The 27,545-nt window shown below is 38.1% G+C and overlaps 1 protein-coding gene across 1 annotated transcript in view; it reads right to left on the bottom strand.

Moving 5' to 3' along the window:
* Window positions 1-27,545, bottom strand: part of SPECC1L (sperm antigen with calponin homology and coiled-coil domains 1 like) — a 56,770-nt gene that overhangs the window by 7,228 nt on the left and 21,997 nt on the right. Inside the window, exons 6-13 of the mRNA XM_017813944.1 lie at window positions 27,111-27,274; window positions 25,372-25,463; window positions 20,465-20,555; window positions 18,467-18,550; window positions 16,458-16,614; window positions 12,935-13,037; window positions 2,483-2,599; window positions 2,037-2,096 (exon numbers count right to left, since the gene is read on the bottom strand). Of these exons, the coding sequence (XP_017669433.1) occupies window positions 2,037-2,096; window positions 2,483-2,599; window positions 12,935-13,037; window positions 16,458-16,614; window positions 18,467-18,550; window positions 20,465-20,555; window positions 25,372-25,463; window positions 27,111-27,274 (868 nt within the window). The remainder of the gene's footprint in view (window positions 1-2,036; window positions 2,097-2,482; window positions 2,600-12,934; window positions 13,038-16,457; window positions 16,615-18,466; window positions 18,551-20,464; window positions 20,556-25,371; window positions 25,464-27,110; window positions 27,275-27,545) is intronic.

Below are 27,545 nucleotides of genomic sequence, written 5' to 3' on the forward strand. Positions count from 1 at the left end.
GATAACCTCCAGAGCAGTGGGGTTGTGTTTTCACACGTTCCTGGGGATGGGTAATCTGTCAAGTTTCCACCACGTAAAGCACTGATGAAGAAAGCTCTGCTTCGTTCCATCTATCTTTGCGTTACTTACGAAATGTAATTAATAGCATATCTGCAGATAGGCATTTTGATCTTAAGCCAACAAAATAACCAACACTGTGCATGCTTGAGCTTTCCCCCACTTGGTACAGTTGGTGTAATGGTCAGACTTGAGTGTTTACATACCCCTACACCAGCCTTGCAAATCAACACAACCTACCCAGGAACTGTGAGCCTGGAATCAAGGCTCAGATATTAAATAGAGCTAAAATTCAAAATTCCTATCAATAAATAACTGAATCCATTTTACAGTAGACTACTGTACTTCAGATTACTGTATATGCATTTTCAAATAAAGAGTCAAAGAAGAGGGAAGTTTACTCCTCATTTGGGTATTAGCAAGAGACAAGCTGACAGGGCAGTTACCCTGTGTGTCATAGTGACAGTGTCCCAGACTGACAGGGAATAAGCAGGGTAAACAAAGCCTGATCTACCCTCTTCAGCACATGCAGAAAGGAAAAGAGATAGATGTAGTTTCTAACAATTTTTGCTCACTGTAAGGGTCTATTTGTAAGCTTTGGGTGAGGGAACCTCCAGAATTCAAAACATAGAAAGTTGAAGTTTTTTGAATTTTCACATTAAAGTAGCTGAACACCTTCTTCTACAGAGAAAGAATAATTTCCCCTTGCATTCCACTACTATTTACATACAGGAGTTTTCCCACCCTTCTCCTCCCTGCACCCATGTAATATGGATGAGGGAAAAAATCCACAAACATATGTATCATAGACAGTGTGTATGTAGGTATGTAAATAGATACAAATTCTTAAGATGGATCCAATTTGCACTTAGAAGATTTAATTCCATTCAATTTGCCTTTTTAGAGTCTCTGTGATTAAGTACATTACAAAAATGAAAGGACAGACAGTAACCATTTAGACTAAGGTTGAATTATGTGAGCATTACTGCAGTTATTTTCCACGATCTCATTCTTACATCAGCACTTGGTAAGAAACTTCCACATTTCAAATCACTGCCAAAGTCAAAGTACGAAAGCCCCAGAGCTGCACTGCCATTGTCAGCAAACACAATGCTGGGGGGGTAAAGGCACTGATAAGGATCAAGGAAAGTGTTATTTTTAAAAAGGTCTGTTGTATTATTAGTTGCAAACTACAGCAGCTTTGTTAGAATTTAGGCTGCAAAAGTATCATTTAAGTATAATTTGTGATACTTAAATGTGAGCTGAGTTTTTGTGACCATTCACAAGGGTCACAAAATGCTGCTGACTCCACACCTTCAGAAATCTTCCTTTTCTATTAAATATTGTACTATTGAAAACTAACTGTTCTACTCTAAAATTTGTATAAGACAGCTCATTATAAGCAATAATTGAAAAAAACCTTGCAATTGTTTGCAATGATGACGAATTAGAAGTCTTAGTTTAGGAGACAAATCTTGACTCTCATACTGCACTGAGCAAAAGAATAAATTACATTGCTTGATTTGTAGCTCCAGAGTTCCAAAAATCCCAAATAATTTGAAAGTAGGTCAAAGGCAGGACAGAATTCATGGATTCTTGAAAACTGTATCACATACCTGTTTCTCAAATTATTCTCAAACAAATCCACTGTCTTTATTAATATTTCTTAGTTTATCTGCTCTGGCTATTGCTGCTGCCTTTACTGCACCTGCTGGTCCACAAGTCTGTATCTCAGTCATTGTTTAATGCAAAAAACCATGTCAGCTCAAGATACTGATGACAGTGGCTTTATTAAACAAAGCCACTGAGGTAGGGATTATCTTTTGTGTTGTTCAGTCGAGTATGATACAGGGGCAGTAACCTCTACTGAGCTCATCTGTTGCTATTTTTAAGTATAAAGCACCCAAGTCTTTCAAAACAGAATAAGTTTGATTTTTATAAATGGATCATAATTAATTCAATATGCATTTAAATCTTACCAGAGTAGATTTGATGCCAACACTTTCAGCTGCCTGAAAAGCCAAAGTGAAGTTTCTTCTCTGCATGAGATACAACAACATGTTAGAAAACAAGGAAATACTATTTCAAACATAACAAAGTGGTGTTAAGAATATTCATAGTAATGCTGTTGCTTTTACTTTAAATGGAGTCTGCAACTTTATTATAGTAATTTAAAAAGAGCCATGGCAATGAACATGCTCTAATATTATCAAAAAATTTATGGAAAATTTTTATTTTTTTTCTTGTGTAGAAGATAATGTTGAAAAATTGTTGTCAGTGAAGAATGACTGAGTTATAAAGTAGCAAAGAATAGATAATTTATTCTTTAAAAAGGATAGCATCTCAGTAGTTTGAAGTGGTTTTGGAAATCCTAGTAACACTGACTTTTTGCTCAGTCCCAGGAATGAGATTTTTAATGTCTTACCTTGTCCTGGCTGTTTAGTTCTTGATAGGGAATATGGGCTGGGAGGTAAGTGTGAAGCACTGCACAGAAAGCCAAGCCATCATTCCAGCTGCTGCTGAAGTTTGTTATGTCAATATTCTTGAAGGAAAAAAAATATAAGCAATATTAAAATCATAACCTAACAAGATATGAGATTCTACCACTCCATCAATATTTTTTTTTTAATACCCTTGAAGAAACTGGCACAGAATGTGAACAGCCCAGTACCAAAGTTCTGTGGTAAGAAAGCAAAAGGCACTACTACAGAGAACAACAAAAAATGTATTGATAACAAAGTCAGTTATTTTATATATTAATATCAGGTAATATTAAGCTCTCTTTCAAAAAAAAAAATTGAAAAATGTGTGTGTCAGTGTGTGTTAAAAGGTGTAAAATGTTGTGCTAGAGAGGGTAAGAGAAGAGATTTGGTGCAACTGTACACCCCAAGATAGAAAAGCAAATGAGTTAAATACATACACCCCAAACCCCTGATCAGACAACGTGCTCGTATCTCTGTTAATGTTCATTTTACTTTTCTGCTTCTACTGCATTCATATCCAAACAAAACTGCAAAACCCCTGACTGATGAGGACAAGTATTTTCTAAACAAACCATTTCTCTACAGAAACTGATGTGAACAAGATCACAAACAAAAGTTAACTTCCATTTGGAAATGAAGACATTCCAACAGGTTTATCACTGACAGTAACAGGGAATCTTTGGGGTTGAAACTGAAATTGAGAACTGCTGTTTTGCACTCTTGATCTTCTAGTTCCCGTAGGAAACTCAGTGGCACTGGTAAATGCATCTCCTGAGACTGTATGAATTATTAGAGAGTCAGCCCAGTCCAAAAGAGTTATGAACAAGATGCCTCAGTGACCTTTTAAATTACTGTATATTTGGCTGTTGGCAGTCAAACAACGTTAGAGAGGCTAAGTGGAGAGCAGTCAGTTTAAACTTTAATTAGGAACAACCAGTAACAACAACTCATGTATCTTTCAGGCCCTTATGGAGAAATATAAATATGCTTTAATATCTAACTCACTTAACTGGGCTCCAGCAGAAGCTACCCAGCTCCATGACTTAGTTTTCAAAGTTTTAACGTAGCAGGAACTAAAACCTCCAGTCACAGAACTGCAATGGCACAATCACACGAGCCAACCTTTCACCTGACAGCAACTGAAGTCATCACTCATCTTTGACAAGACACTAAAACTTGCCATTCCTAATGCAGAAAACTCCCCCCAGGACCAGTGTTCCTGTGCCAGACAGGCTGAGAACAAAAGCACTCGTATAACTTGTCAAACCAACGATTTAGACTTCAAATGGAAAACAACCACAATTCCTCCAACAGAGGAACAAAAAAAAAAACAAAACTAGAACAGAATGTGAGGGAAATCTCAGTTTCCTGCTCGGCTTTAGCACTTCTCACACAGAGTCCCCCCAGTGCAGGTCCAGGCTGTGGTGATGTCAGAGTACGTGCTGGGGCTCACAGTGCCCAGGGCAGTGGTCGGAGCCTCTCCGGCCCTGCTGCTCCCTCCCTGCCGACGGAAACGGCATTGTTGGAGACCCCCAGTCTGTGGGAACATGCTCTTCACAAAGCTTCCTCCAGCCACGGGGGTGGGAAAATTTAAAAGCAAAAGAAAGAAAAAAAAAAAGAAGGAAAAAAAAAAGCTCTCTCTCCTTTCTCCAAGAGAGAGAGAGAGAGAGAGAGACAGGAAATTGGATTTAAATTAATGCTTGGTTAAAACTTTCTCAATGATACTTAAATTAGGGAAACATATGGAACATACAGGACGAGATTTAAGGGGAAAAAAAAGGAAAAATATCAGACTGTTAAAGCCAATGAATTCCTATTTGTGTCTGCTTACAAGAGTGACTTTCTAAAAAGTTTCTTCCCCCTACCCTGTAACCACTAAGGCCTTGGCTCACACCTGTGCCAGTAATATGGATAAAGGTAGGGAGAGAGGCTTTTTCTTGTCACAGTCATGTGGCTATGTTACAGCCAAGCTGGCTATAAAATCAAGTGTGAATGATTTTGTTTGCTTTGCTATAGAATCCCTTGAGGGAAAAAAAACTCAATCCTGGTTTCCACCCTTTGGCTGAAATATTCTCTCTCCTTCCCTGGGACGGCCAAATGATCTGGGAGGGGGAGAAGAAAGATCTACACTGACACTCTCACAGTCAAGCTCCACACAGATCTGCTTGCACATTCCTGCATGCATCCAGACAAACTACTGAAAAAAAATGTATTAAAGCTACTGAAGAATACTGGTAAGTTTTTAAGTCTCAGTACTACAAGGATAGATATGATATTCCTTAATAAAGTAAGGACAAATGCTGAAGCATTGCTAAATCTGACTAACAGTTTTAAACATATTGGTTTCCAATCCAGTGACTTAATACTGAATATGGTTTCAACAAGTACCTTTTGAACTGGTATTGTTGCAGAATAGATTCTCCTTACCATTGACCAGGAGTCCATTAAAGTCAAATCAAATGAAGTTTGATAGTGCATTGCCTCATAGAGCTGACACAATGTCTTTTTTCTCTCCCAGGTTGCTCCACAAACTTCAGAGGAAGCCCAGCAATATTTATTTGAAAATTGAAGAGTTTTGAACCTAAACATCCCCAAAGCACAGCTGAGATCTTGATACTGAAAGAGGGATGGGAGTGTACAGAGCCTTCAAAGTGAGAACAGCAGCTCATAATGGAAAGGACAGAGAAAGGAGAGGAAAAGTAAGAATGTTACAGCAATAAGCTGAAAGAGGAGTCTTTGCAACAGTCAGGATGGTCATCAACAGGCAAGAATTCACTCATCAGAATGAGAAAATAGGAGGCTGCAGTGATGTGTATGAGATCACAAGGACCTACACCTGAGGCTTGACCCCGTGGATGAAGAAGGAAGGCTTGTGCTCAGGATATATGAAAAAAGAAATTGCAAAGTATCAAATTAGTCTGGATGCCCTAGAAAACAGACCTATAGAAAACAACTGGGCCTGAAAACAAAAGCCTTCACATGATTTAAAGACCAGGAGGAGCATCACCTCCAAAATCTAGAGGCATTTTTCATAGTTTTGTAAGTATATTCCTTCACATCAACAGAGGAGAAAGAAAACCGTGATAAAGTTGTGCTGAAAATGGAAATTGAAACTACAACAAGAGAAAGTCACCTTCCCTTAAACATTACCGTTGTATAAACTAAAAATTTCACTTTAAATGATAGTAATTATCCATAGAATGTTGAATTTTGAATATAAACACTGGAAAAAAGGGCCATTAAAAAAGTGCATCTACAAGTTTGGTTGGTTCTCAGAAAAAAAACCCGCAGGATACTCCATTTTTCTAAATCATCTTGTAGGGTCCAGCTTTTATTATTAAGACAACAAGCAGAAAACAAACCCATCATCCAAGAATTTTAATGTATCCAGAGAAGCTGAATTAAATAGAACGGAAGGAAACAATTAAAAGGGACTGGTTTCTGTTTCCAATTGCTCTGAGCATTATGAATTATTATTACCTCTCAGACTAAAAGAAGTATAATATTGGTCAGACAGTAAAAAACAAATCTAGAAACGGGACAGATCGTCATTTACGCTGAAAATTTAATTTTTCTTTGAGGGCTTTGAGCACATAACTGGCACATTTAAATGCAGCAAATTTTATTTCCTAAAGGCTTTTAACTACTTGTGGTTTTTTGAAAAAGCTCGGTCAGTATAATGAAATCAATCTTGCATTAAGCTCCCATTTCTCAAAGAATTGACGGTAAACAGAACATCAGCCTAAAATCTCTGACATAATTTCTTTGTTACTGCTTTTATTAAGTAATTGGCTCTATTAAGGGAATTCTGCTGGAATCTAATCCAGAATTATTCTTCAGGCCATTTCAGACCACAAAGTATTAAAGCAATTGAAGGACATACTTTCAGATAAATTGTCGAATGAAGAATAAGTTTTTCTAGAGATAGGTGAACTAGAAGGAGATTTATCAACTCTTGCCAATTAATGTTTAATGCTTAGACTGAGAGTGAAGTCACCTCTAGTATTTGGGATAGATGCTTTTTAAAAAGGCAATTCTAACTAAACTAATGCAACAGGCAATTGTCATAAAAAGATCTGTGCGAGACATTTTCCAACCAGCAATGAAGAACAGAGTTAAAAATCTGTAAGACCTTTCTAGAGACAGAGCACAAGAATATAAGGAGGAAAATAACAGAACATCCTGCTAGATCCACAACCAAGAGACATTTCAAGCATGACTCAAGCCCCTATTAAACTGGAAACTGCAGAGTAGGAGCAGTCACCACAAAATGAGTATCCCTTTGTGCCCATAGAAACAAAGAATAAGATTCTTCCTGAAACGAGGCTGAAATGTAACAGGAACACACGATCAATCAGCTCAGGCTGAAATACAATAGTGGTTAAACAGTAAATGAACTGGATTTCAACATGAATCAGAAGTGCATCCCTGCAGTAAAGGAGGCCAACTGTGTCCTGGGCTCCAGCACAGGGAGGGATGGGATCCCTGCACCCTGCTGGGCCCTTGTCAGTCTACACCTGGAGAACTGGGGAGAGCTCTGCTCCCTCCAGCTCAAACCAGTCACTGAAAGAACAGCGTCCAGCAGAGAGTTACCGAGATAATTAGACAGCTGAAGCAAGGTTGAAGGAATTTGGTTTATCCAGCCTAAAGAAGACTCTGGAGAGATGTGATCTGAATGTCCCATAACGAAAAGGCAGTTTTAGAGGAACTGGGGTGCTCTCCTCACAAAGACAAGATGCAACAGGAACAATTCTTTCCAAGGCAATTCTGTCAGGATATAAGAAAAAGGTTTTCACCATGAAACATTCTAGACTGCTTAACAGGGCTCTGCATGACATTAGTCTAAGATCTCTCCCAGCCTATGACTTCTCTAGAATTCACAATTCTAAAGTGGTTTTTAACCAGTGTACTGCTAATTTCAAAATTGTCTCCTATTGCTTTTTGCAATAATCCTAAATTAACAGAGGGTCTTCCACAGTCAGTGAAAACACCTTGTTTAAAAAAAGCAAGAAATACGTATTAACAATTATAACAGTAATTCCTTACTTTTTTATTCCCTCAGAAAATGCCACAGCTAAAACACCCCACAAACATCAAAAAACCCAACCATAGAAAAACTTGTTTTCTAACTTGTAGTTACAAACTAAGAACAAAGTTATTTTACCATCTCTTTAACAGACATATCCACAGCTGTCTTCAATCTCCCTGAACTATGGACATTAGAACTCGAGCAGAAGAGCATCCTCAGCTATTTCTCCATCCCTTGATCTGCATAAAGAGGAGAGGTTCCCACATCCTAACTTGGTCTGGCTCTCAAAAAGAGTTAGGGCATGAAGAAAATAAAAACATGTGTCTATGTCTCTGTTGTATTAGTTAATGAAATAAGTGGGTTGAGAAAGCAAAAGCATTAATATGATTCTGTGCTATAATATATTAAACCCTTAAAAAAGATTTGAAGTTTAAGTGTACAGACCTTGGCAGGCTTCTTCCCATGGCAGAAAATTACTATTAAAAAGCTTTTAAAAGCTTTTGAAGACACATAATCACAAAAGAGTAACCATTATAAAAAATACAAAGGTAAACTACAAAATAATTGCTATCTATGCTCCACTGAATCAGGATTCCCTGATTCCCAAATCGTGGCATAAAGCTGTGGCTATCAGTACTTCTGGCAGTAGGTGAGAACATAAAAGTATTTCTGGAATAGGCTTAGCAGCAGTCCCAACTATTGCCTCTTCACTCCCAGCTTCTAAAAAGGCAGTAAATGGCAAATATAGACAACCAAACCCTTCAACATTGAGCATTAATGTTCCTTTCCATACCAAAGGCATGTTATTTTTCAGTTTGGGCACAAAAAGAAACCATAAAAGCAGGAGTCATTCTCACAAAATCCAATAATAGCTTCAGACATTAATGTCTGAAGCACTTAAGAGGTACAGACAGCTTCATAATTTATTCTAAATTTTGTCATAATTAAGTCTAACAAGTTGACATTTCTCTTGTATCAGAATCCAATCCAAACACAGAAAGGAAACATGTCCTTCCTTAACTCAACAATTTTTGGCTAAAGCATCAGAGCTTAAACCAAGGAGTGAAGTGTTTTGGCAGCCTGACTACTTTGATGAATCAACCAGACAGCACAGGGAAAGCACACCCTGGAGTCAGTATTTGAGCACAGGTTTTCATAAGCACAGTCTTGTCCTTTTTGTGTGTGCTTTTAAAAATCAACGTAATACTTTGAGTAGAATATGACCCAGCCTGGTGTTGATAAAGACAGGTTTTTTTTAAAAAAAAAAGCAACCTGAACTATCTTTTACCTCTAGTTTTGTTATTCTACACTTATTGCTTGAGCACTAATGAAAGCATTGCTTGATTTCAAGGTGCATTAAGCAGAGCCTTAAATGTTTTGTAAGACATGTAGGTTTGAGCTGTATAGGTGGCAAAAATTAGGTGGTCTTTCCAGCAGAAAGCAGCACTGCATGAAATAGAGGACAGGTACTAACAAGGCCACACCAAGAGTATCTGTACTTAGGAAGTGTGGAAAGCTTAAAAAAAAAATTTAGTCTATTCTTGTTGCTATCTTGTGACAATTGCTTTTTTTGGTGTCAGACTTCTGGAAGTGAATTATCTCTCAGAATGCTGACAAAAATGGAAAACAAATTGAAATACTGCTGGAGATAAGAATGGGTAGGGATGTGTGTATCCTGTTTATTGGTCCTCTTTCAACATGAAACATGCATGCTCACATCCTTTTGGGGACTTTTATTAGCTGGGTACTCAAAATGAAAGTAGCTGTGCTCCAGCCAGGGTAAATGCTCCATAACAGCTGGCTGGGATTACTTTCTGCTTTGAAGATATCTGGAATTTATGACAGTTTTATGACACTGCACATATTTTAGAGGAGCCACGAGGATTCTCTCCTCTGGAAAATGCAGCACTTGGCCCTGTGCTCTGAAGCTGTGTCAGATCCTGAGCAAAGCTAACACACCGTGAGATTTCAAGTATTTTGTGCCTGTTCAGCTGAAAACTAAAGGTGATTTGCTCCTCTTTTATCTAAATGCTTATCTTAAGAGAGCAGCTCTCCTCTTTCATGGCTTAGAGGTCTGTTCAGCCTGGAATATAAGGCAGCTCAATAACTCAGTGAGTGCAACACTGTCTAGACTGAACAGGCTCTAGATGGGAGTTAAGACAGAACCTGCCTGCTGCCAGTTCTGCTCTGACCTTCTGCAGATCACCATCCCCCAAACCTATGCTTCAAGGAGAAATTCTGCTTGCAAACAACAGACAGCATATTAAAAGCTACAATACAGTAAGAGATGAAGCCATACAGGTTTTTACATGAGTAACAATTTCTCTTACTTTCAGTGGCTATATCAACCTTACTTTTTTCTTGAGGTACTCTTGAAAAAACATTTAGAGCACAGTTAAATATTAACAACTACATTTCAAGATGACTATTCATTTATTCCCCTCCAAATTTGCTTGAATAAATGCAGAGAAGTGGACAATGAAGTAATTTATAATAGTTTTTTTAACAGGGTTTATTCCACTGTAACAAACTGAAATTAGAGCTTCACCACACTATCATCTTTGACTTATTTAGCATTCACAAAATTTCAAGCTTCTTCAGCAGAGATACCTAAGACTTTTTACCAAAACCTTGAAAGTAATTTCCTAGAAGGGATAGGAAAGCAGGAGTTATTCTTCTTCCATTTTACTTGAGCAGACTAAAACTATACCAGTTGTATCAGGCAATTATGTAGTGCTGCATTCTCCACAAGCACCCTTTGAACAAAGAAAACCTTTCCCCTTTGAAACAGCACAGACTTTGGTGTGTTTTGTTGCTTGTTTTTTTCTTCTTTGGTATTTTCAACACACAGAATAAAGAGCAGCTCAAGAACTACAGCTGTCCTATGAAGGCAGTACCACTTAGTCATAGGCTGCTGTCATTAATTAGCATAAGCCAATTACATTGTACCTGGTGTTTAACATTCTAAGCCACTCACCTACAACTCTGTACACTCTCAATAAAATTTTAGAAATTAAGATTTGTATCCGGCTGTCTTTGTGATTACCATTTATTAGTCCATGTGTAAGCCACAAATCAGCTATTTCCACTATCCAGTGCAAAATACAAACCCAGGAATGAAAGGTAAAACAATGCCAGGAGTAAACATGGCTCTGTCTGAAATGGGGCTTTAACTCAATGTGCACAGTTCCAGCTTCCCTGCAAACACCAACAGCTGAAATAATTTTCTATAAATATCTTACATGCATTTATGCATAAAAACCTACAGCTGTGAGACATCACCTCCAGGTGATAGGGAGAAAACAAGACCAAAAAGGTGATTATTGTTGACAACTGATGAAGAAGTAAACACATCTCTCCGTGCTGGCAAAGACATACTTGAAAAATACTGTCTTACAGGGCTGACTTTTACTTAAATATTGGTAGGTTAATATGAATAGGACAAAATTAACAAAAGGATTATTTTGAAACAAAAGGCTTCTAAGATTTCGTTTCTCTTTTCCTCGCTTCCAAATCACAGTTAAACTCTTCCAGGTCATTTTAGAACTTATTACAGACTCAAAGTGCAAGTACCTCTCCTTTAACCTGTGATATTCGTAGCTAAATGAATAATACTGGTAATAAACATTGATTTAAATTGGAAACAGGATAGAAATCGGTGATTGGATGGAACTGTGGCAGCGTGTAAGACACCAGGAGGAGCTGGAAGTAAGATGGTATCCTGTCAATATTTGGCTGACAGGAAAGGAAGAAGAGAGCTGAGTACCTTAAGCAGGAATGAATGAAGAAGCATCATTATGCTGATGCTTGTTTACTGCTTGTCAGTTTTGAATCCCCATAGCTGTAAAATAAAAAGAGCCTTATCTGGTATTGATAACGTTGCTGAGATGCCAGAAAGATGGATAAGCAATGTTCACAGTGAATATGGTGTTGGATATGTTTAAAACATTAGAACACCACTAACATGGTGTTCAACCAGAACTGAATTTCAGGGGATGATGAAAATAATCAAATTCTGTACAACAAAGAAACGAAAAATGAGTGTGCATAAACTAAAATACATTCTTCTCCAAGAAGTAACTTAGTATAACCTGATACTATCTTACAGTTTCAAGGAAGGCATCCACTGGCTCTGCAGATGCTCCATGCTGTGCTTTCTCAGTACCACACTGCAGGTTTTGAAGCAAGTACTGTAAGTCCCAAAATCTATATAAAACCTTTCTACACCTCCAGGAATTATAAGCAGCAATTTATAGAACCAGAAGCATGCTCTTGCATGTGCACACAACTGTGGAATGAAAAGTTTGGAATAATATCTATCACTCTTCCTAACCAGATTAATGAAGCTGTCAAATTCATCTTTCATTTCAAGACAATAGGGGAAAATATTTTTGCACTTAGTTAGAGGATTTATAAAGAAATATAACATCCTGCCTTTTTACAAAATGTGGGGAAGGAGAAAGGCTCTTTCCACAAAGCTGCTTATCCTCAGGAATAGCCCAGTTTAGTACTAGACATGCCACAGGAAGAAGGGGAGGGCTTTATATCCCAGCCTGTCCATTGTACTGAACACGACTTTTCCTATGGATGGGTGACCATCCTGTTATGCAGCTCTCAACTTCCTCCTGCATTGTGAGGCTCAAGTCATGGAAAGAGTAAAGTTCTTAAACTGAGGATTGTGTTGGGAACCCAAACACTTTCAATACAAGTTAACCAAACAAATACATCACGGTCAGACTATTAACATCCTGGTTTAGTTTGCTGAAGCCACTATTCTTCTGAAAAAATAATGTAATCAGGAGAACTCTGCACAGCTATCTTGTTGGTTCTTTTGGCTTCTGATAACGTTTGGACTAAGTGGGGAAAAAAAAAAAAAAGTCTGCAACTGCAGGAGAAAGCCAAGTTCAAAATGCAAGACAATGCACCTTCACAAAACAAACTGTCCCTAAATAGAGGCTAAATGGGAGCACATTCAGAGATCAAAAAGAAAAAACCCTATGCTAATTACCTATCAAGAAATGCTACTCTAGCTCCATTTGGGAAACATTAATTTAAACCTTAAGTTGCTGGAGTTTCAGCTACAGTTTCAAAAGTGCAACCTGTGAAAGGCTGACCTCAAGTGCCTCAGTGAGAGGACAGCTGCCCCCTTAAGAAAAAGCAGTTACCGCGTGGAGCAAAGTGACTGAGGAGTTATTAGTGTTAGTTAGGGCAGGACTGGGAGCACGTGTTCCAAGAAGAGAGTACAGGACATGCCAGGGCCACTGCAATCTATGCAGTCAAGTGTGGAGCAGCCTGTTTTATTCCACGGGCAGGCTCCAAGGAGTTGCAGCTCCAAGTACGTTCCGTTAACCAGCTCTGCAGTTACCTGGTATCCCTCTGTTTTCTTCTGGCACCACTTCAGCAAAGCGTTTCTCTTGGATCCTCCATATTCTCTTGCTAGGGCAGACAAGGGATCTTTCCTCTCTTCCCTAGGAACGAGGCAGAAGTGCAACTTAGAGCTTACAGTGTAAGCAACAGAAATACAGATTTGTAAAGGCTGAAACAGGACAAATGACTGTCACAGGGGAAGCAGCAGGACACTGCACTACTGACCAAAAACCAGAACACACAGAAATACCTGCAGAAGACTGCAGAGTTAGTTTGGAGTAATCCTTTCCTTAGCAAATCATCCTTCTCTTTCCTTTGAGCTTTTTTTACCAGGTCTTTCAACCTCAGTGATATTTCTTTCTAAGAGTTCAGAAAATTAAACTCACAACATTGTAAGTTCCAGCCTGAACCATTAAGATAACTCGAGTGACTTTATTTTGTATTTAGAAAGAGAATAAACTGATGCTATCTCCTTTGCATCTCATGGCTGATTACAAATGTCACCTTGAAACAAGAACTTTGCATGTGAGCAGCACACTGTTATTAAGAGAACATTTGTCTGAAATCTGGAGTTCTCAAAAAAGAAGGGGGAGATCTATGTAGGCTGATCTGCCAGTTGATGTATTAGCACAATAAAAGCTATCAATTAAATTCACTTCCAGTATGTCAAGCTATCTTAAGTAATTTTGGTTTTTAAGAAAAACCTGGGGAACAAAAGAACAATCATAACTAAGCTGGCCATGTTTTCATGAGTCTTACATTACAAACATCTGTTTACCAGGGTTTAGAAATCAGTTCTTAAGATTAAAAAATATATATTATAGAGGTTAATACTTCTCCAGTGGCCTACTTACAAGACTCAGTATTTCTATAGATACTCTAATGAACAGTCTTTTACTGAGCAGATGTTACACCACTTATGGACCTTAGTTACTGCATGTAAAGTGTGCCAGCAGTTGTTTTTAATATTACTTTTAATAATTTCCACTTGGAAAATTAAAATAAGATAGTTATCAGTGAACCTATACTGCAAAGACTTCCCCATCTGACATTTTTAAAGAATTCTATGCAGATGTAAACAAGATTGTTACAACAACCACAGAGATGATACCCTAAGTTACTCTTTCTGCCTACTTCCAAAAAGACAGAGATTGTATATATTCACTCTCATATCTTCAACTTTCATTCTTTACAACCCATCTGGTGACTGGAAAAAGGAGTGGAATGTGGAAATACAGAATATCACCAGTGCACTCTGCTGCAGATGTACAGGTAGCAATTCTCCAGGTCCTGCTAAGGGAAAAGAAAGCATCCAGGGAATGTGGATTCCTTCCTGCATGTGTGCTTCAAACAGAACACCAGAGACTGTTCCATGGATCAGCATCTGTTGCTCAAAGCATAAAAGAAGACAACATGTCCCAACAGACAAGGAAATGTTCTCAGGCACTAATCTTAAGTACATGTATTGCAATTTGCTTGGCCAGTCTTCACTGACATACAGATGGCAAGATCTCAAAGTTGCTTAGGTAACAGCTGAAGTGTCTGTGAAAATATATGCACAGCAGAACAATAAACAGGAAACAGTAACTCCTATCTTTGATGCAGAAAGGCACTATGAGCCTTTGAACCCAAATGCCCATCTCAGAGATTTAACACAACAAGGAAGTCACTTTAAATCTGAAATAAATACATTATCTGAATAGGTCACTGTATCTAAACTCCACAGGCACCCCACAGCTAGAATGATGCCTCACAAAAGTCTTCAGTTCTTAAATCAGTACAGATTTCAACAACTGGTGTATTTTCTCCATTGGTAATTGAAACAAATAACAATGGGATTGCATATTCAATCTATAATGAGGATTATGCAACACTATGAAAACTTAAGGACAGAGATTTGGGACAACATAAGAACTCAAATGAAAAGCTCCCTCTCTCTTTACGCTAAACATACTGTTTAGCCATGAGGGAGCTGTACAGCCTGTTCTCAAATTCCAGTAAGAGCACATGGTTTATATCAGGTTCTCACAGTTATGAAAACACTGCTGAAGAAAATAAATTAGCATTAAGTTGTATGGAGACAATGAGAAATGGTTTGACATATAAATCTTACATGTTAGTATATTAGCTCAACTATAATCCAAATCAAAGAGCTAACAAAGTCTTAACCAGAACAGGGAACAGTAAACTGCAAGTATTTGTTTTAGTGAAGTACAGCAATAACTGTGCATTTTACAGCAACTTCTAGGAAAAAGTAAGGGAAAACAGAGAAAGCTGGTCACATAAACTGAAGTCCAGCAGTGACATTCTGAGGGTGGCTTTAAAGACTACGCTCATCACCACACCCCCACTGCTGCAAAGCCCAGGAAGTCTCCTGTAGTACTGAGCATTGCAGGAAGTGGTTGGGCTGCACAGTAATGATTTCAAAATTATAACTGTACAATTTCACACTGAAATGTCATGGATTTGCCACAGTCTGCAGGCTGCCATCAATGCAACTCGATACGTTACCAGTTCAAAGTCCATGCACAGATGTATTAGTCCTGGTTTTTTATTTATTTATGGTTAAATTTAGGTGCTAGCACACACAGCATTAATTGTTGCTAGTAAAGAACCCACAGATCCAAACTCAATTAAATTTCTGCACAGTGAAAGGAGGGCAGCACTGAGGCCTGTCTCAGCTGATTTCAGGGAAATCCCTTTCAACAGCACCCACAGCTTAAATAACTTCAGAATTTTATGCTGTAGTTATTAAATATTGCAAGTGTCTCTGAACATTAAGGGTTTCACATTTCTGCTGTACAAAAGCTTTGTCAGGAAGCTCTGTGAGAAATGGTCTGGAGCAAGTCACTTAACCTTTGTCTGCCAGATTCCCAATCTCTGAAGCAGGGCTAAGGACATACCTCACTTGGATACCACGGGGATTAAACACTTTGAAGTTCTCTGACTGATAGCACAGCAGATACAAAAAGTTTTAAATTTATCACAGACTTATCTTTTTGTCTTACTAACCAAAGGAGGTTGTCTGGCCATTTGTTACTCAGACTTGCACTGATTCCATCTGTGGGACAAATAACCCAGGCCCGTTCACTCATGGCTATTTAGAAGAGTTGCCAGTGTCTGGGACTAAGATTTAGGCATGTTGCTGCTTTTTGTCTTCAGCTGGGATTACAGAAGGTCTATCATGTGGTTTCCCTGGGCCCAAGACACTCTGATGATCTGCTCTACATGCTGTAAGCTCACTTCTTGACTTGGCCTTCATGGTATTTTGAACTGGTATTATTATTTACTGACATGACTTAGCTTGGTTTTCTAGTGGAGCATAAAGTTTTGGTATTAACTTATACATTCTAAAAAGCCTAACTTTTAAAACAAATACTGAGCTGCAGAAAAATCTTTCTGAAGCTCTTAGAGATTAGTGAAGATCTGGGGAGCAGTAAGGTCTGCAGTCTCAGCACCAATACTGTACACCAGATGTGTGCAGACAGATATGGAATTTGCCCCAATAAAGGATTTTTTACCTTATTCGACTTCTGGTTGTAGGGGTGACTGATGCTGTAGGAGAAGAAGAGAGGGACAGCTGTGGTGAGGTGGTGCCCATTGCCATGAGAGACGCTGGAGATGCTCCGTCGGGGGCACTGATATCCCGCTTGATTTCTTCGCTACTTCTTCGAGAGACTAAGGGGGGAAAGGCCCATATATTTATTTAACTCTTTATATTTATCAGATTTATCATTTGCAGAAAAACTTGCAAAAACTTATTCGTGCTCTTAAACAAGCATTAGTTCAGAAATCAAGCATAAGAACCTATATCCAACACCAGGTTTCAGCATTTTTCTTGGTACTTTGCACTTCAGAAATACCAAGGATTTAGACTGCCCTACCAACATTTATAGTCAAGCCTGTATCTTGAAGCAAAGAAAATCTGATGAATGTATCTTAATGGAGTATCACTACTTCCATTTGAAGGATTTAATGAATGAGAAGGAATTTTAACACCAAAACATTTCTTTTTCTCTAGTCCATGCAGATACACAGCGAAGCTTCAAGCAGTTTAGAAAAAAGAAACCCCAAACAGTTTAGAGATGGCATCTGGTTTATTTCCCTTTAATTTTAATGAAGAATTGGCATGCATGTGATTTCTGGACATCACTAAATATCATTAAGTATATCAAGCATTGACTTGAGTCCATTCAGCCACATTCCACAGAGCTTGCTTCATTTTATCAAAGGAAACGATTTTTCTTTCAAATGAAAGCACAAGCATTGTACTCTGTAAAACCAAATCTGGAATGGTGACATGTTCTCTATGTGGAAAAGTTTCCAGTTAAAAGTAGGAGGTTTGCCTTTATACCTAAATAATCACCATTGTTTATGTTTGTGCAAATCAAAGATGCAACTCTCCACATAAATGATTTTCTAATGACCTGGGGGCAAGTACATCAATTTATAAGTAATAGACACAAGAAGTTTGTGATTTTAGGACAAATAAAAACTATCTAAAACACATCTTCTTGTAAACATTTACTCAAAGGTAGGTGTTTTTTAAAAAATATTTCTCTCAAATTAATTCTGCTTGGTTTATACAAAATACCATTTTATATTATCACCCTCTTTGTGTTATAATTTATAAAGATTTGTTTTGTAGAAGCCCCTGCTGATACTGAGGTATCAGTTTATACAGCCTGATAGTAAACTAACACTCTACATAAACTTGTACTTAGCAAGTCTATTGTTTTTTAAATCCAAAGTTAACATCAAATGTGCAGCAACCACCACTGGCAATGCTGAAGAATATTTGTAGGTTATGCCAGTCACAAAATGGACTCATTTAAAGTGATTCACTGCAAACATTCTTTTGTCCTACAGAATGGGTAGAAGTTTTGCTACTACCAGGTAATAAGTGAAAACATTTTTATGCATTAGATAATGGATAATAATGCATTTGTCACTTAAAGAGAATAATCCTCCTGTTTTAAGCCATTGACAATAATTCTTTCCACAAACAAAAACAGAACTGCTTAATTAGAAAAGGATAATAATGCTTCTCTGCCTCACTCAACCCAAAAAATCCTACATCCAAGCAGTAAAAAGCAACAGTCAGAAAGAGTTTCTTCCTTCACACATATCTTATACACCAAAATTATTTGTAACACAAGGAAAAATGACATAGAAGTCAATTCTTCCATGCATGGTTCACGGTTGTCCATCTGACACGTTGGTGGAAGTCTGCATAGCAACACTAAGAACACTTGACAAACAATTAGGAAAAAAAAAAATCTCTTCAGTTTCACTTGAAGTAATAAAATAGAATGTTATTTTACCACTAGATTTCAGTTTCTTTCCCCAAAAATACTTCAACAGAAAACGTGAACACTGAAAAATAAATTACTCCAAATATCCAAATAGGGGGTTTTTTTGACAAGAGTTTGATCAACGTTCTCTCTTGGCAAAATAAAGTAGATCTGTAAGTACAGTGTTGAAATGAGAGTTCCTTAGTTTAATAATCATCTAAAAAACGTGGTATTACCAGAAATAGCTTTGGCACTTTCCATAGCAGGTACTCTTGGCAAGGACGCCGGTCGGCTGGTAGAGGATGTTCTCAACAGATGTTCTGGACAAAGCAAAAGAAGAGAGAACATCATTGCTGAGGATTCCAGTGCAATGTCAGACATTTAGCTCTGAGTCAGGGACATTGTCCACCAGTGCCCGAGTTTGGCTGTTTTAGTGAGAGCAATTGATTTTATCTGTAACAAAGGGAAGGCCTAAAATTGCTCATTACCAATGAAGTGCACCATGAACACAGCATGAGCTTCTTAATCCTTGTTCCCTAAGGCTTCTTGCTAACCCACTTCCCCTGGTCTATAAAAAATGGATTGTTAAACCAAAAGGCTAAGAAAGGAAGCCCCATTTAGCACATGGCCACAAATATTCAATATTCAACAATGTGTACTGGTAAAGCAGATTGCTTTGTCCCTCAGGTGATTTTTTTTTTTTCCCCCTCTGGTTTATTGGGTTGGGGTTTTGTGGGGGCTTTTTATTATTTTATTATTAAATGAAGCCACACATTTTTTTCCTTGCCTCCTCCATGCAGTGGAGCCCAAGAGGTGCCTTCACAAACTGTATGGAAAGATTAGCTCTGCCTCCTGCCAATGAGTAAAAAGTCTACCACAAAATTCATTTTCTGTAGCAGCAAATCAAAACTATTTCCTATTATGAAATATTCCTTCATGTAAACCTTTAAACTGCAAACAAAAGGTTTACATATTCCTAAGAAAAAACTCTTAGAAGGTGGTAATTTGAATATTAAACCCCATGGAAATTAAGAACAAGGATGGAAAAAAAGTGAAACCCCATTTATTAACTGAGAACGTGACATAAGAAACATACTTTGCTACAGAAACACATTAAAAATACATCTCTCTGGCTGTAAACAGGAATTCTGTCTGGCACAGTCACTACTGGAACCCAGTCCTGCTCCTGCATTCACTGGCTCTAAGGGAAACACAAGAGCCATGTAAAACATACCACTCACTTTGTGTTTAAGCTTATGTCTACCCATGAACTCTGAAACAATTAAAGAATCCTGAATTATCTTCTTGGAAAGGCATTTCAATATTCCTAAAAATATCGAAGTTTCTAAAATTAAAACTGCAGCTGCATTGTACAAATAACCTCAATATGGATTCAACAAAAGCAAGAAGGAAATCTGGCACATACAGACTATTATGAAGTGCTACCAAAGAAAAAAAAAACCCAAGCCTTTACAAAACATCAGACCTCAGGAATACCAAATTGAGAGGAAATATTCAGCCTGGAGTCATATGGGGATTATCTTGAGAAACATCTACACACAAAAAAACCCTAAAGCAGGCATAAATCAGAGAGCTACACCCAACACATGATAGCCATTCATTCTCACAGGAAGAGCACATTGTGAGCAGCGTTTTGAGAGACAAAACAAAGTTCACAGAACAGGGAAATATTGGGAAATAGATAAATCAACACTCAATTCCATTCAATTTTTCATCTGGCTCCCGAAGATTCAATAATAGGTTTATATTTTACTATTCACATGCAATGCAATGCCAGCCATCATCCTCGTTTCATTTTGGGGGGTGAAAAAACCCTCAACCACACAATAAATAATGTAACCCCAGGTGGGTATTTTTAATATCTGGAAGACAGCTGCACACATGTCCCTGAGATTATCTTATCTTGATTTTACAAGTGATCTTAGTTTATGCACACACTAAAAACTGACAGACTAATGCCAAGTTATCAGCATGCAAACATGGTTTTGTAGAAAATTAAAAAAAAAAAGCACCCTCATGTTATGCAACCACATGTGAAGAAACAAGTAATAAGAACTTGAACACGAGATATTCTAAGATACTGGGAAGATATTTTGATAACAAAAAGGATATAACATGGTAATGGCTTTGGATACTAAACGATTTAAAAAAAACACAAACAAAGTATTAATAGCATAGCTAAAAACAAAGTTGGAATGAACTTGAATCAATACCTTGAACAGGAATTTCTGCATAGCTTGGTCTTTTGTCTGTCAGGGTAGCAAGGGGTTTCGAAGCTGAGATTGGCCCACTTATAGAATGCCTCTGAAATGGAAAAGCACTTGTGTCAAACATAATTTGGAACATCAGAATCAGTTTTAGACACTCAGATATTACATTAAGTACTAATTCAAAAGAACTAAAAAAATAGAGAAACCTTTAAAAATGCTTTTGCCAATCTGAATATACATACACACACTATGACTTGATATTGTAACATTTATTTCTCTAAATTGAAACCTGTTCCTCAGACCAACGTTGCAAATTAAGGTTATGAATTCTCGCACAGTTTTTGTAATAATGTTCACCTTCTTTTGTATTTTGTTTGAGCAAACCTGTTCTGATTAAACTAGATGTGTTTATTTAAACTAATAAAACCCCCTATATATAGCCAAGGTTTTAGTGCTTGATTTGTGTTATTAATATAAACCTTTAGAGCTTTGTGCTTTTTCCTGGAAAGATGGGAGAACGGTGTATTGGGTACAGTGACACAAAGTACCCTTTGCTAAGAAAAACCCTACTGAAAAAAATTTTTTCAGGCTTTATTCAGAATGTCAAGAGCTTCTGTTCCCCACCTACTTAACTGAGATGCTCTGGGAACAACTGGTGAGAGACAATTTGTTTAGTATTTGTCAGATATGTGATAAAATTCAAGTATATTTGTTTTCTTCTCAGATCACTTTAATTTCTGTTCTGCTCTAAACCAGCTATGAATTGAATATTTTCTTTTCAAGCTTTATGTAAAATATTTAGCAATCCATGGCTTCTAGCACCTTACAGTGCATGTACATGCTCACAACTGTGTTAAGACTCACACACACAATTTAGTAAGCACTGAACAGGACTCAAATAAGCATTTTAGTCTCACATAAGTGAACTGTACAATGCAGTAATTACCCTTACAGTTACTGAAACTCAGGCTCAGTTGCTGAAGACTCTTGGAGGATTGTCCACAATTATTTTAAATTAATCATTGCAAAGAGCCTATTGCAAATTACAGTTCACTCTTTATACACCCTGTTCTATTAGATTCCAATATTTAATCATAATCAGTCCACTAATATGTTTATCCTGAAAACTCCTTCAGCTTTCCATCTGGCCCAAGATTAGATGAGAAGGTTAAATGAGTCTTATCTTCATAAAATACTAAAGGTCAGATGTTTCTCATGCCAAATTATGTAGGCAGGACAGAGAAATCCAAAATTGTTAAGTTAACAGTATATACTTTGTAGGATCCTGTAGCACAGGCAGGATTACAGGGCTACTTATCCATCATTTCGAGTCGAACTAGTTATGGTTTTGTGCTAGAAATCAAATGTAGAAAATAACTGCCAACATACAGAACGAAGAGTTTCATCATTTCATATATTAAATGTCCTGCACATACACTACAAAGATTATACCTTTAAATTCCAGATGAAAGCGACTGTGCTAGTGAGCCACGCACAGAAATGCCCACAACAGCTTCCCCTAAGAGCTGGTATCTCAAACCTACACTGTCTTTAAAGTTCCTGTCACCTTCTTAAAAAAAAAAAAAGGACATTTCCTAAGTATAGGACAAGGTCTCAAATTGAGGCCATTTCACTGCATGCCCCCACCCCAGGAAACAGCGACAACAGTTAGATAATGAGGTTAAAAGAAAAATATCTCATTTTGGTCAGCTTTGGGACTGTCAGTACAGCGACAGGGGAGTACAGAGCTTCAGCCAGGAAACAAAGGTATATGCAGAGCTGCTTAAACACACACCTTTATCACTTTCTCAGCTTCTGGATATCACTTTAAACCAAACATCCTTTATGGGTATTGTCAGAAAGTGGCTGTATTACTCAACTGATAACTCGCTGCATATTGGTCTTGTCTCTTTGTTACAAAACCATTTGCCTCTTTGCTCCTGTTGACACTGCAGACAGGACTCACTTGCACTCCTGTTAGTTCCTTATTACAGATCTTAAAGCTCCCACAAGTAACACAATGACTAACACCCTGCAGACTAGAGGAAAACGAACCCACTAATGCTTATCCAGCTCCACCTGCCATCATCGATGTGTTAGCAGCAGAGCACAAGTCTCGGGAGACACTTCCAGTCTGAGAAAGAACTGTGGCAGGATGAACTAGTCCCTTCAACTCCAAATATTTTGCTTCTGACTCTTCATCCCTGTGTCTCTTGTCAGCTCTGGAAGGAAACATGACCTTCAACCACTATCCAGGTACCTATTCCCGATCACTCTGCACTTCAGTACGACCTTCATGTCGGTGCACCTACACATTTCAGAACAAACAGGTTTCCACATATTAACTAGTTAAGATATGGAATTCCTTGACACTAAATTGCTTGGAGCTGGAAGTTTATATACTTAAAGCAAACCAGGAGTGGTGCCCAGTAAATCTGAAACCACCTCTGCTTTAAGAGTTCTCCAGCTATGAAACAAAAAACGTAGCCAGGGAAAGCAGGAGATAAACTCCCTTGTCCTCATATTCCTCCCTAGGCATCTGCTTTGGTCACTCGGTGGCATTCCAGACCAGCTAAGCTCTGAGCTAACCCAGCAGGGCTGTTTGCACATTCTGAAGAGCATTCTCTTCATACCTCTCTCCCTAAATTGTTTTGCAGTACTGCTAAGAGCCATAGTAAAACACAGCTATGTTCCACTGCAGGCTTGGACCTGAAGCCAGAAGGGGTTTTGTCTGTTTGTTTTCAGCTGCAAAATATATCCAAGAATGTACCTCCTTGTACATACACATATTACTGTAAAGAAAAACATACCAAGCAAACAAAACCTCTTCAAGACTGAGGAAATTCATGGCAGTCCAACACAAAGACAAAGCACATGTTGATGCATCTGCACTTGGAGAATCTTTTTTGCAACCAATCCACCTCATCATAGTATCAAAATTGTGCCACTTTCTCCGCAGGTGCCCGTGTAAATATTTCCCCTGTGACAGCATTTAAAAACAACTGAGATAAATGATAATAAGCAATTCAACACCCATACAGAAATCAGCCCTTCCACCTTTCCCCAAGACCTTAAACCTTGGATGACTTCTGTAAGGTGGGAGCTTATAGTGATTATTTTGCATAATCTTGCTTTACAATTGCAAGAGAGTAGAAACACAGACAAAAAATTGTTAAAAAAAATGCATAGAACGCAACAGCAGAAAACAAGGTAGTAACATGAAAACAAAGAAAAGGAAGAGATGATGAACATCAGTTTGAACCTGAGCCCCTTCTCTCTTGAGAAAATATTTTCTTGAGAAAATATTCTTTAAATGCAATTTACTTAACTGAGGTCACAAAATCTGGTTGCCTTCTCAGTAATTACAAACACTTTCAAGAAATCCATCTAACTTCAAAAAGACAATAGGAGCTGTTTCCATTTACACACCCTCTCCCTTGTTTTTCAGGCAATGCTTCCCACTAATGAGTACCCAGCTGTTAATGACTTGGTTCTATAGCAGAAGGTGAATTCAAAATTCGAGTAATCCTGGCAGATCGAGATCATCAAACAAGGGCTGCAAACCTGTGCAGGTTTGCAGGATTCTGAGAGATTACTTTGGTTCATGGTTAATTTACAGGTAAATAAAGTGAAACCAAGCCTTAGGCTTCATTGAAAGGTCTTCTATCTGCCAAAGCTCTGGTTTAGCCCTTTAGAACATGAGATTAAGTCTGCCTCCTCCTCCAAGAGCACAGAAATAAACAGAAATATAAAGACAGATCAATAGGAACAAAGCATCTGTCAGAGAACATTTCACATTTAACTAATTTAGAAAACTGCTGTCAAGAGTGACTGAACCACGAGAAGTAGCAGAAGCTCTTCCAAAAAAAAAAACCATTTAATTCTTTCTCTTTGCTTTGAGGCTACCTATTTGTTTCATGAAATTCACTCTTAAATGAATAAAACCTGCACTGGTCTGAGCACAGGAGAATAGTCAATCTCTTCCAGGTACTGTTCCTTAAAGATTAAGAGCTAGTATGGATATAGAGTCCTCAGTTCACACAGAGAGAATTTATTACCAAAACATTACACTGACCTACAGTAAAAATCAAGTTTTGAAACTTATGGTTAGCAATATCTTGAAGGCAACAGGAGAATTACTGATATTAAAGGAGCAAAACACATAGTACATTCTTTGATTTTTCTTTATAAACCTGGTCCCATCTACCTTTTCCTTAAATTTTTTGGCTTTTGCCAAAATCTTACTTGACACAGCCAGTGAGATAATAAAACCAGCAACAATCTATGAAGCTGAACATCAGAGTCCTGATGATGCCACCTCAGTGCCCCCAGGCTCCTGCAGCAGCCCAGCAAGTGGACAGAGCTTCTGAGGGGACAGGACAAAATACACAGCACAACCACCCACTGGCCAAACTCTGTCAGTACAGAAGGAACCAAGATAACAAATTCACAATTATTTAATTCCTCTTGAGTCAGGCCTATATGGAAAGGCCAAGCAACATGGGATACATTTATACTGATGATTGCTGACAGATTCTGCACAGATCTCAGCCCACTGCCCCAAGGGAATTACTGCTGTTTCCATGCCAGGCACAGGACTAACAACTGACAAACAGCAACTCTAAAACTAAGGAATGCAGATACAGTTTTCCTCTCCTGATTTTCAGTAGCACAGGAATAGCAATGGTTGGGAATATCTAACAAGAGCTTCCAAAATATGACAAATCTTATATTTCAACGTGGTTCTCAGTGACTCTTTTGTTAGACTGAACATTTTAGTAATTACCTACTTAAGGCAACATTTTATCGTTATTTCCCCACAAAGTCAGCCAATATTTGTATGTTACCACCTGTAGTTTCACATACTCTTCTTCACAAAGAAGGATTAAATGCTGTCATAAAACACCTACCTGCATAGGGGATACAGCAGCAGCTGGGGGAGTTTTCATGGGACTTGGGCTCAGGGGAGTGCGAGGAATTGTGGCAGCAGCAGGGCTTGGAACTAATGGGAACACAGAAAGAAAGCCATTGTGAGCATGGCACTGTTTTGCAGTGAAACAGGAGACTGCTATAGCCAACCCTCACCTTGTACTTCACATTACAAGTTTTACCAGATCACATCTTTCAGAATTTCAATTAGTAACTGACTGAAAAGTCATTTGAAAGTATGCCTACACATTTACTCCTCTGCAATTACATTCATTTTCTGTCTATCATCCACAGTAAAAGCATAAGTTTACTGGGGGTGGACAAGGCTAAGGTGCAGGATACTATTACCTTGGCAGATGTAAATGCTGGCATTACTAGTTCTCTGATCTCCAGATAATTAAAGAGATAGCAGCAGGCTCCTGGCTCTGCCAGTGAGACAAGAAAGATAACCTATATCACCTGCTTCTCCTTTCTAGTTTCTAATCAAAGTCCACAAGTAGTAGATATTATATAGTTTAAATTTTGGGATTAAACGAGTAACATGTTTAGAAATGTACAAAACCAGACAAATTCTAAATTGGTGAATCAGTCATCTAATTATTTAACAGCCTGATTAGACATGAATGCTGAGGAAGGAGGCAGATATTAGCTTGAAATCAAAGATTCAAAAGAAGGAAGAGGGGATTTATCATTTTACCAGACTAACTCTGGCAAGAAAGCACCTTCTTCCAATAACACTCTAAAAAACCATTCTAAACTAACAGTGGAAAAGTAAAAAACTGTAAATACCTATGAACAAGGAGAACAAGCATGGAAATAGAATCATTTACAGAACCTCCAAAAACATGGAGATGCTTCTATGTCTTAAACTTTCAGGTTATAAGCAATTACAAGTAGCTTTGCTGTGCATAGTGCAGTCTGTAAGTCTCTCTGGCAACTTAGCCTACTTCAGACCAAGCTTTTTTACATCAAAGACTCACAGAGACATTATTGTGCATGAAATTCAAAACCCAAAGACCTGGCAAGGGAAATATTTTAATCAATTCAAGGTCCTATATGCAGTCAAAAGGTAAAAACCCAGTGTTTCTCATTTCAGGATAACTACTTGGATTCCTTATTCTGCTCATCTAAAGAGAAGAATAACAGCACACAATCAGAATTATAGTAAAGTCTGTTGTCTCAACAGTGAGACCCCTCTCATGTCAGAAAATATTCCCTATATCTTTTAATAGGTGCTATTGGCTGGATCTTAATTTTAACTTTAATCAGTGCTCTCAGCATAAGAATACAAGTTATTAAAAGAGATAAACTCAGCTCTAGCTACTACCTGGCTTTTAGAATGCTTAATTTGGTACATTAAGTTCACATTTTAATAATCAGGCTGAAATCAGCTGTGCTGCCAGCTATAATTATGTGTGTCATATGTGTTTATGTATTTCTCATATACAGGAGCACTGAATCAAAGCACCCAGCATATGAGTCACTGGCAATGCGACAATAAAGAAAAAAATAAAGGCAAGACAAAAAGGGATGCTCGCACTGAACTGCAGAGAACAATCTGTTCTGCAGCCCAGTTTGGGTTGGTTTGTGTCAGCCATCACCTACAGGCCACGACAGTGGGAAATAACTCACCTTTGATTCAGCTAAACCAGCAGAAGGGACTATGTGCATACCTGCAGAAGGGAGAGCTGGTCCAGCCCTGCCCTGGCTGTTCACCCACCTTGGGAGGCGCTGTCAAAGGACTTGATGAGTGTTTTCACAGTGGGGGTGGGCTCGGAGGAGGTGGATGATCTGCGGCTCAGGCCCATTCCCTGCCTCAGAGCTGCCAAGTCTCTCTCTACAGCGTTCATGTAATTGTACACTCGGCCACGTTCCTCTTCCTGCCTGAAATCAATGCACAGCTCATTTTAGCTATTTAAAAAACGTTTCAACCTGCGAAGTCTCAAAAAAAAAACCCAACAAATTTGAAGCTGAATTAAAATCTATGGTCCAAATCGGTCATTACATTAACCTACTTGTCTTTCCACTGTAATTTAGAAATAGATTATCAACCTAAATTATCACTGTAAATTCTTATTATTTGTCAGCAACAGAGCTTAGCATCTGGTGAAAAGTCTGTCAAATCAATACTTGATTTAAGGCTTAATTCCTGCTC

The sequence above is a fragment of the Lepidothrix coronata genome, unplaced genomic scaffold, assembly GCF_001604755.1.
Source record: "Lepidothrix coronata isolate B3197 unplaced genomic scaffold, Lepidothrix_coronata-1.0 Scaffold44, whole genome shotgun sequence".
In the NCBI taxonomy this organism is placed as follows: domain Eukaryota; kingdom Metazoa; phylum Chordata; class Aves; order Passeriformes; family Pipridae; genus Lepidothrix; species Lepidothrix coronata.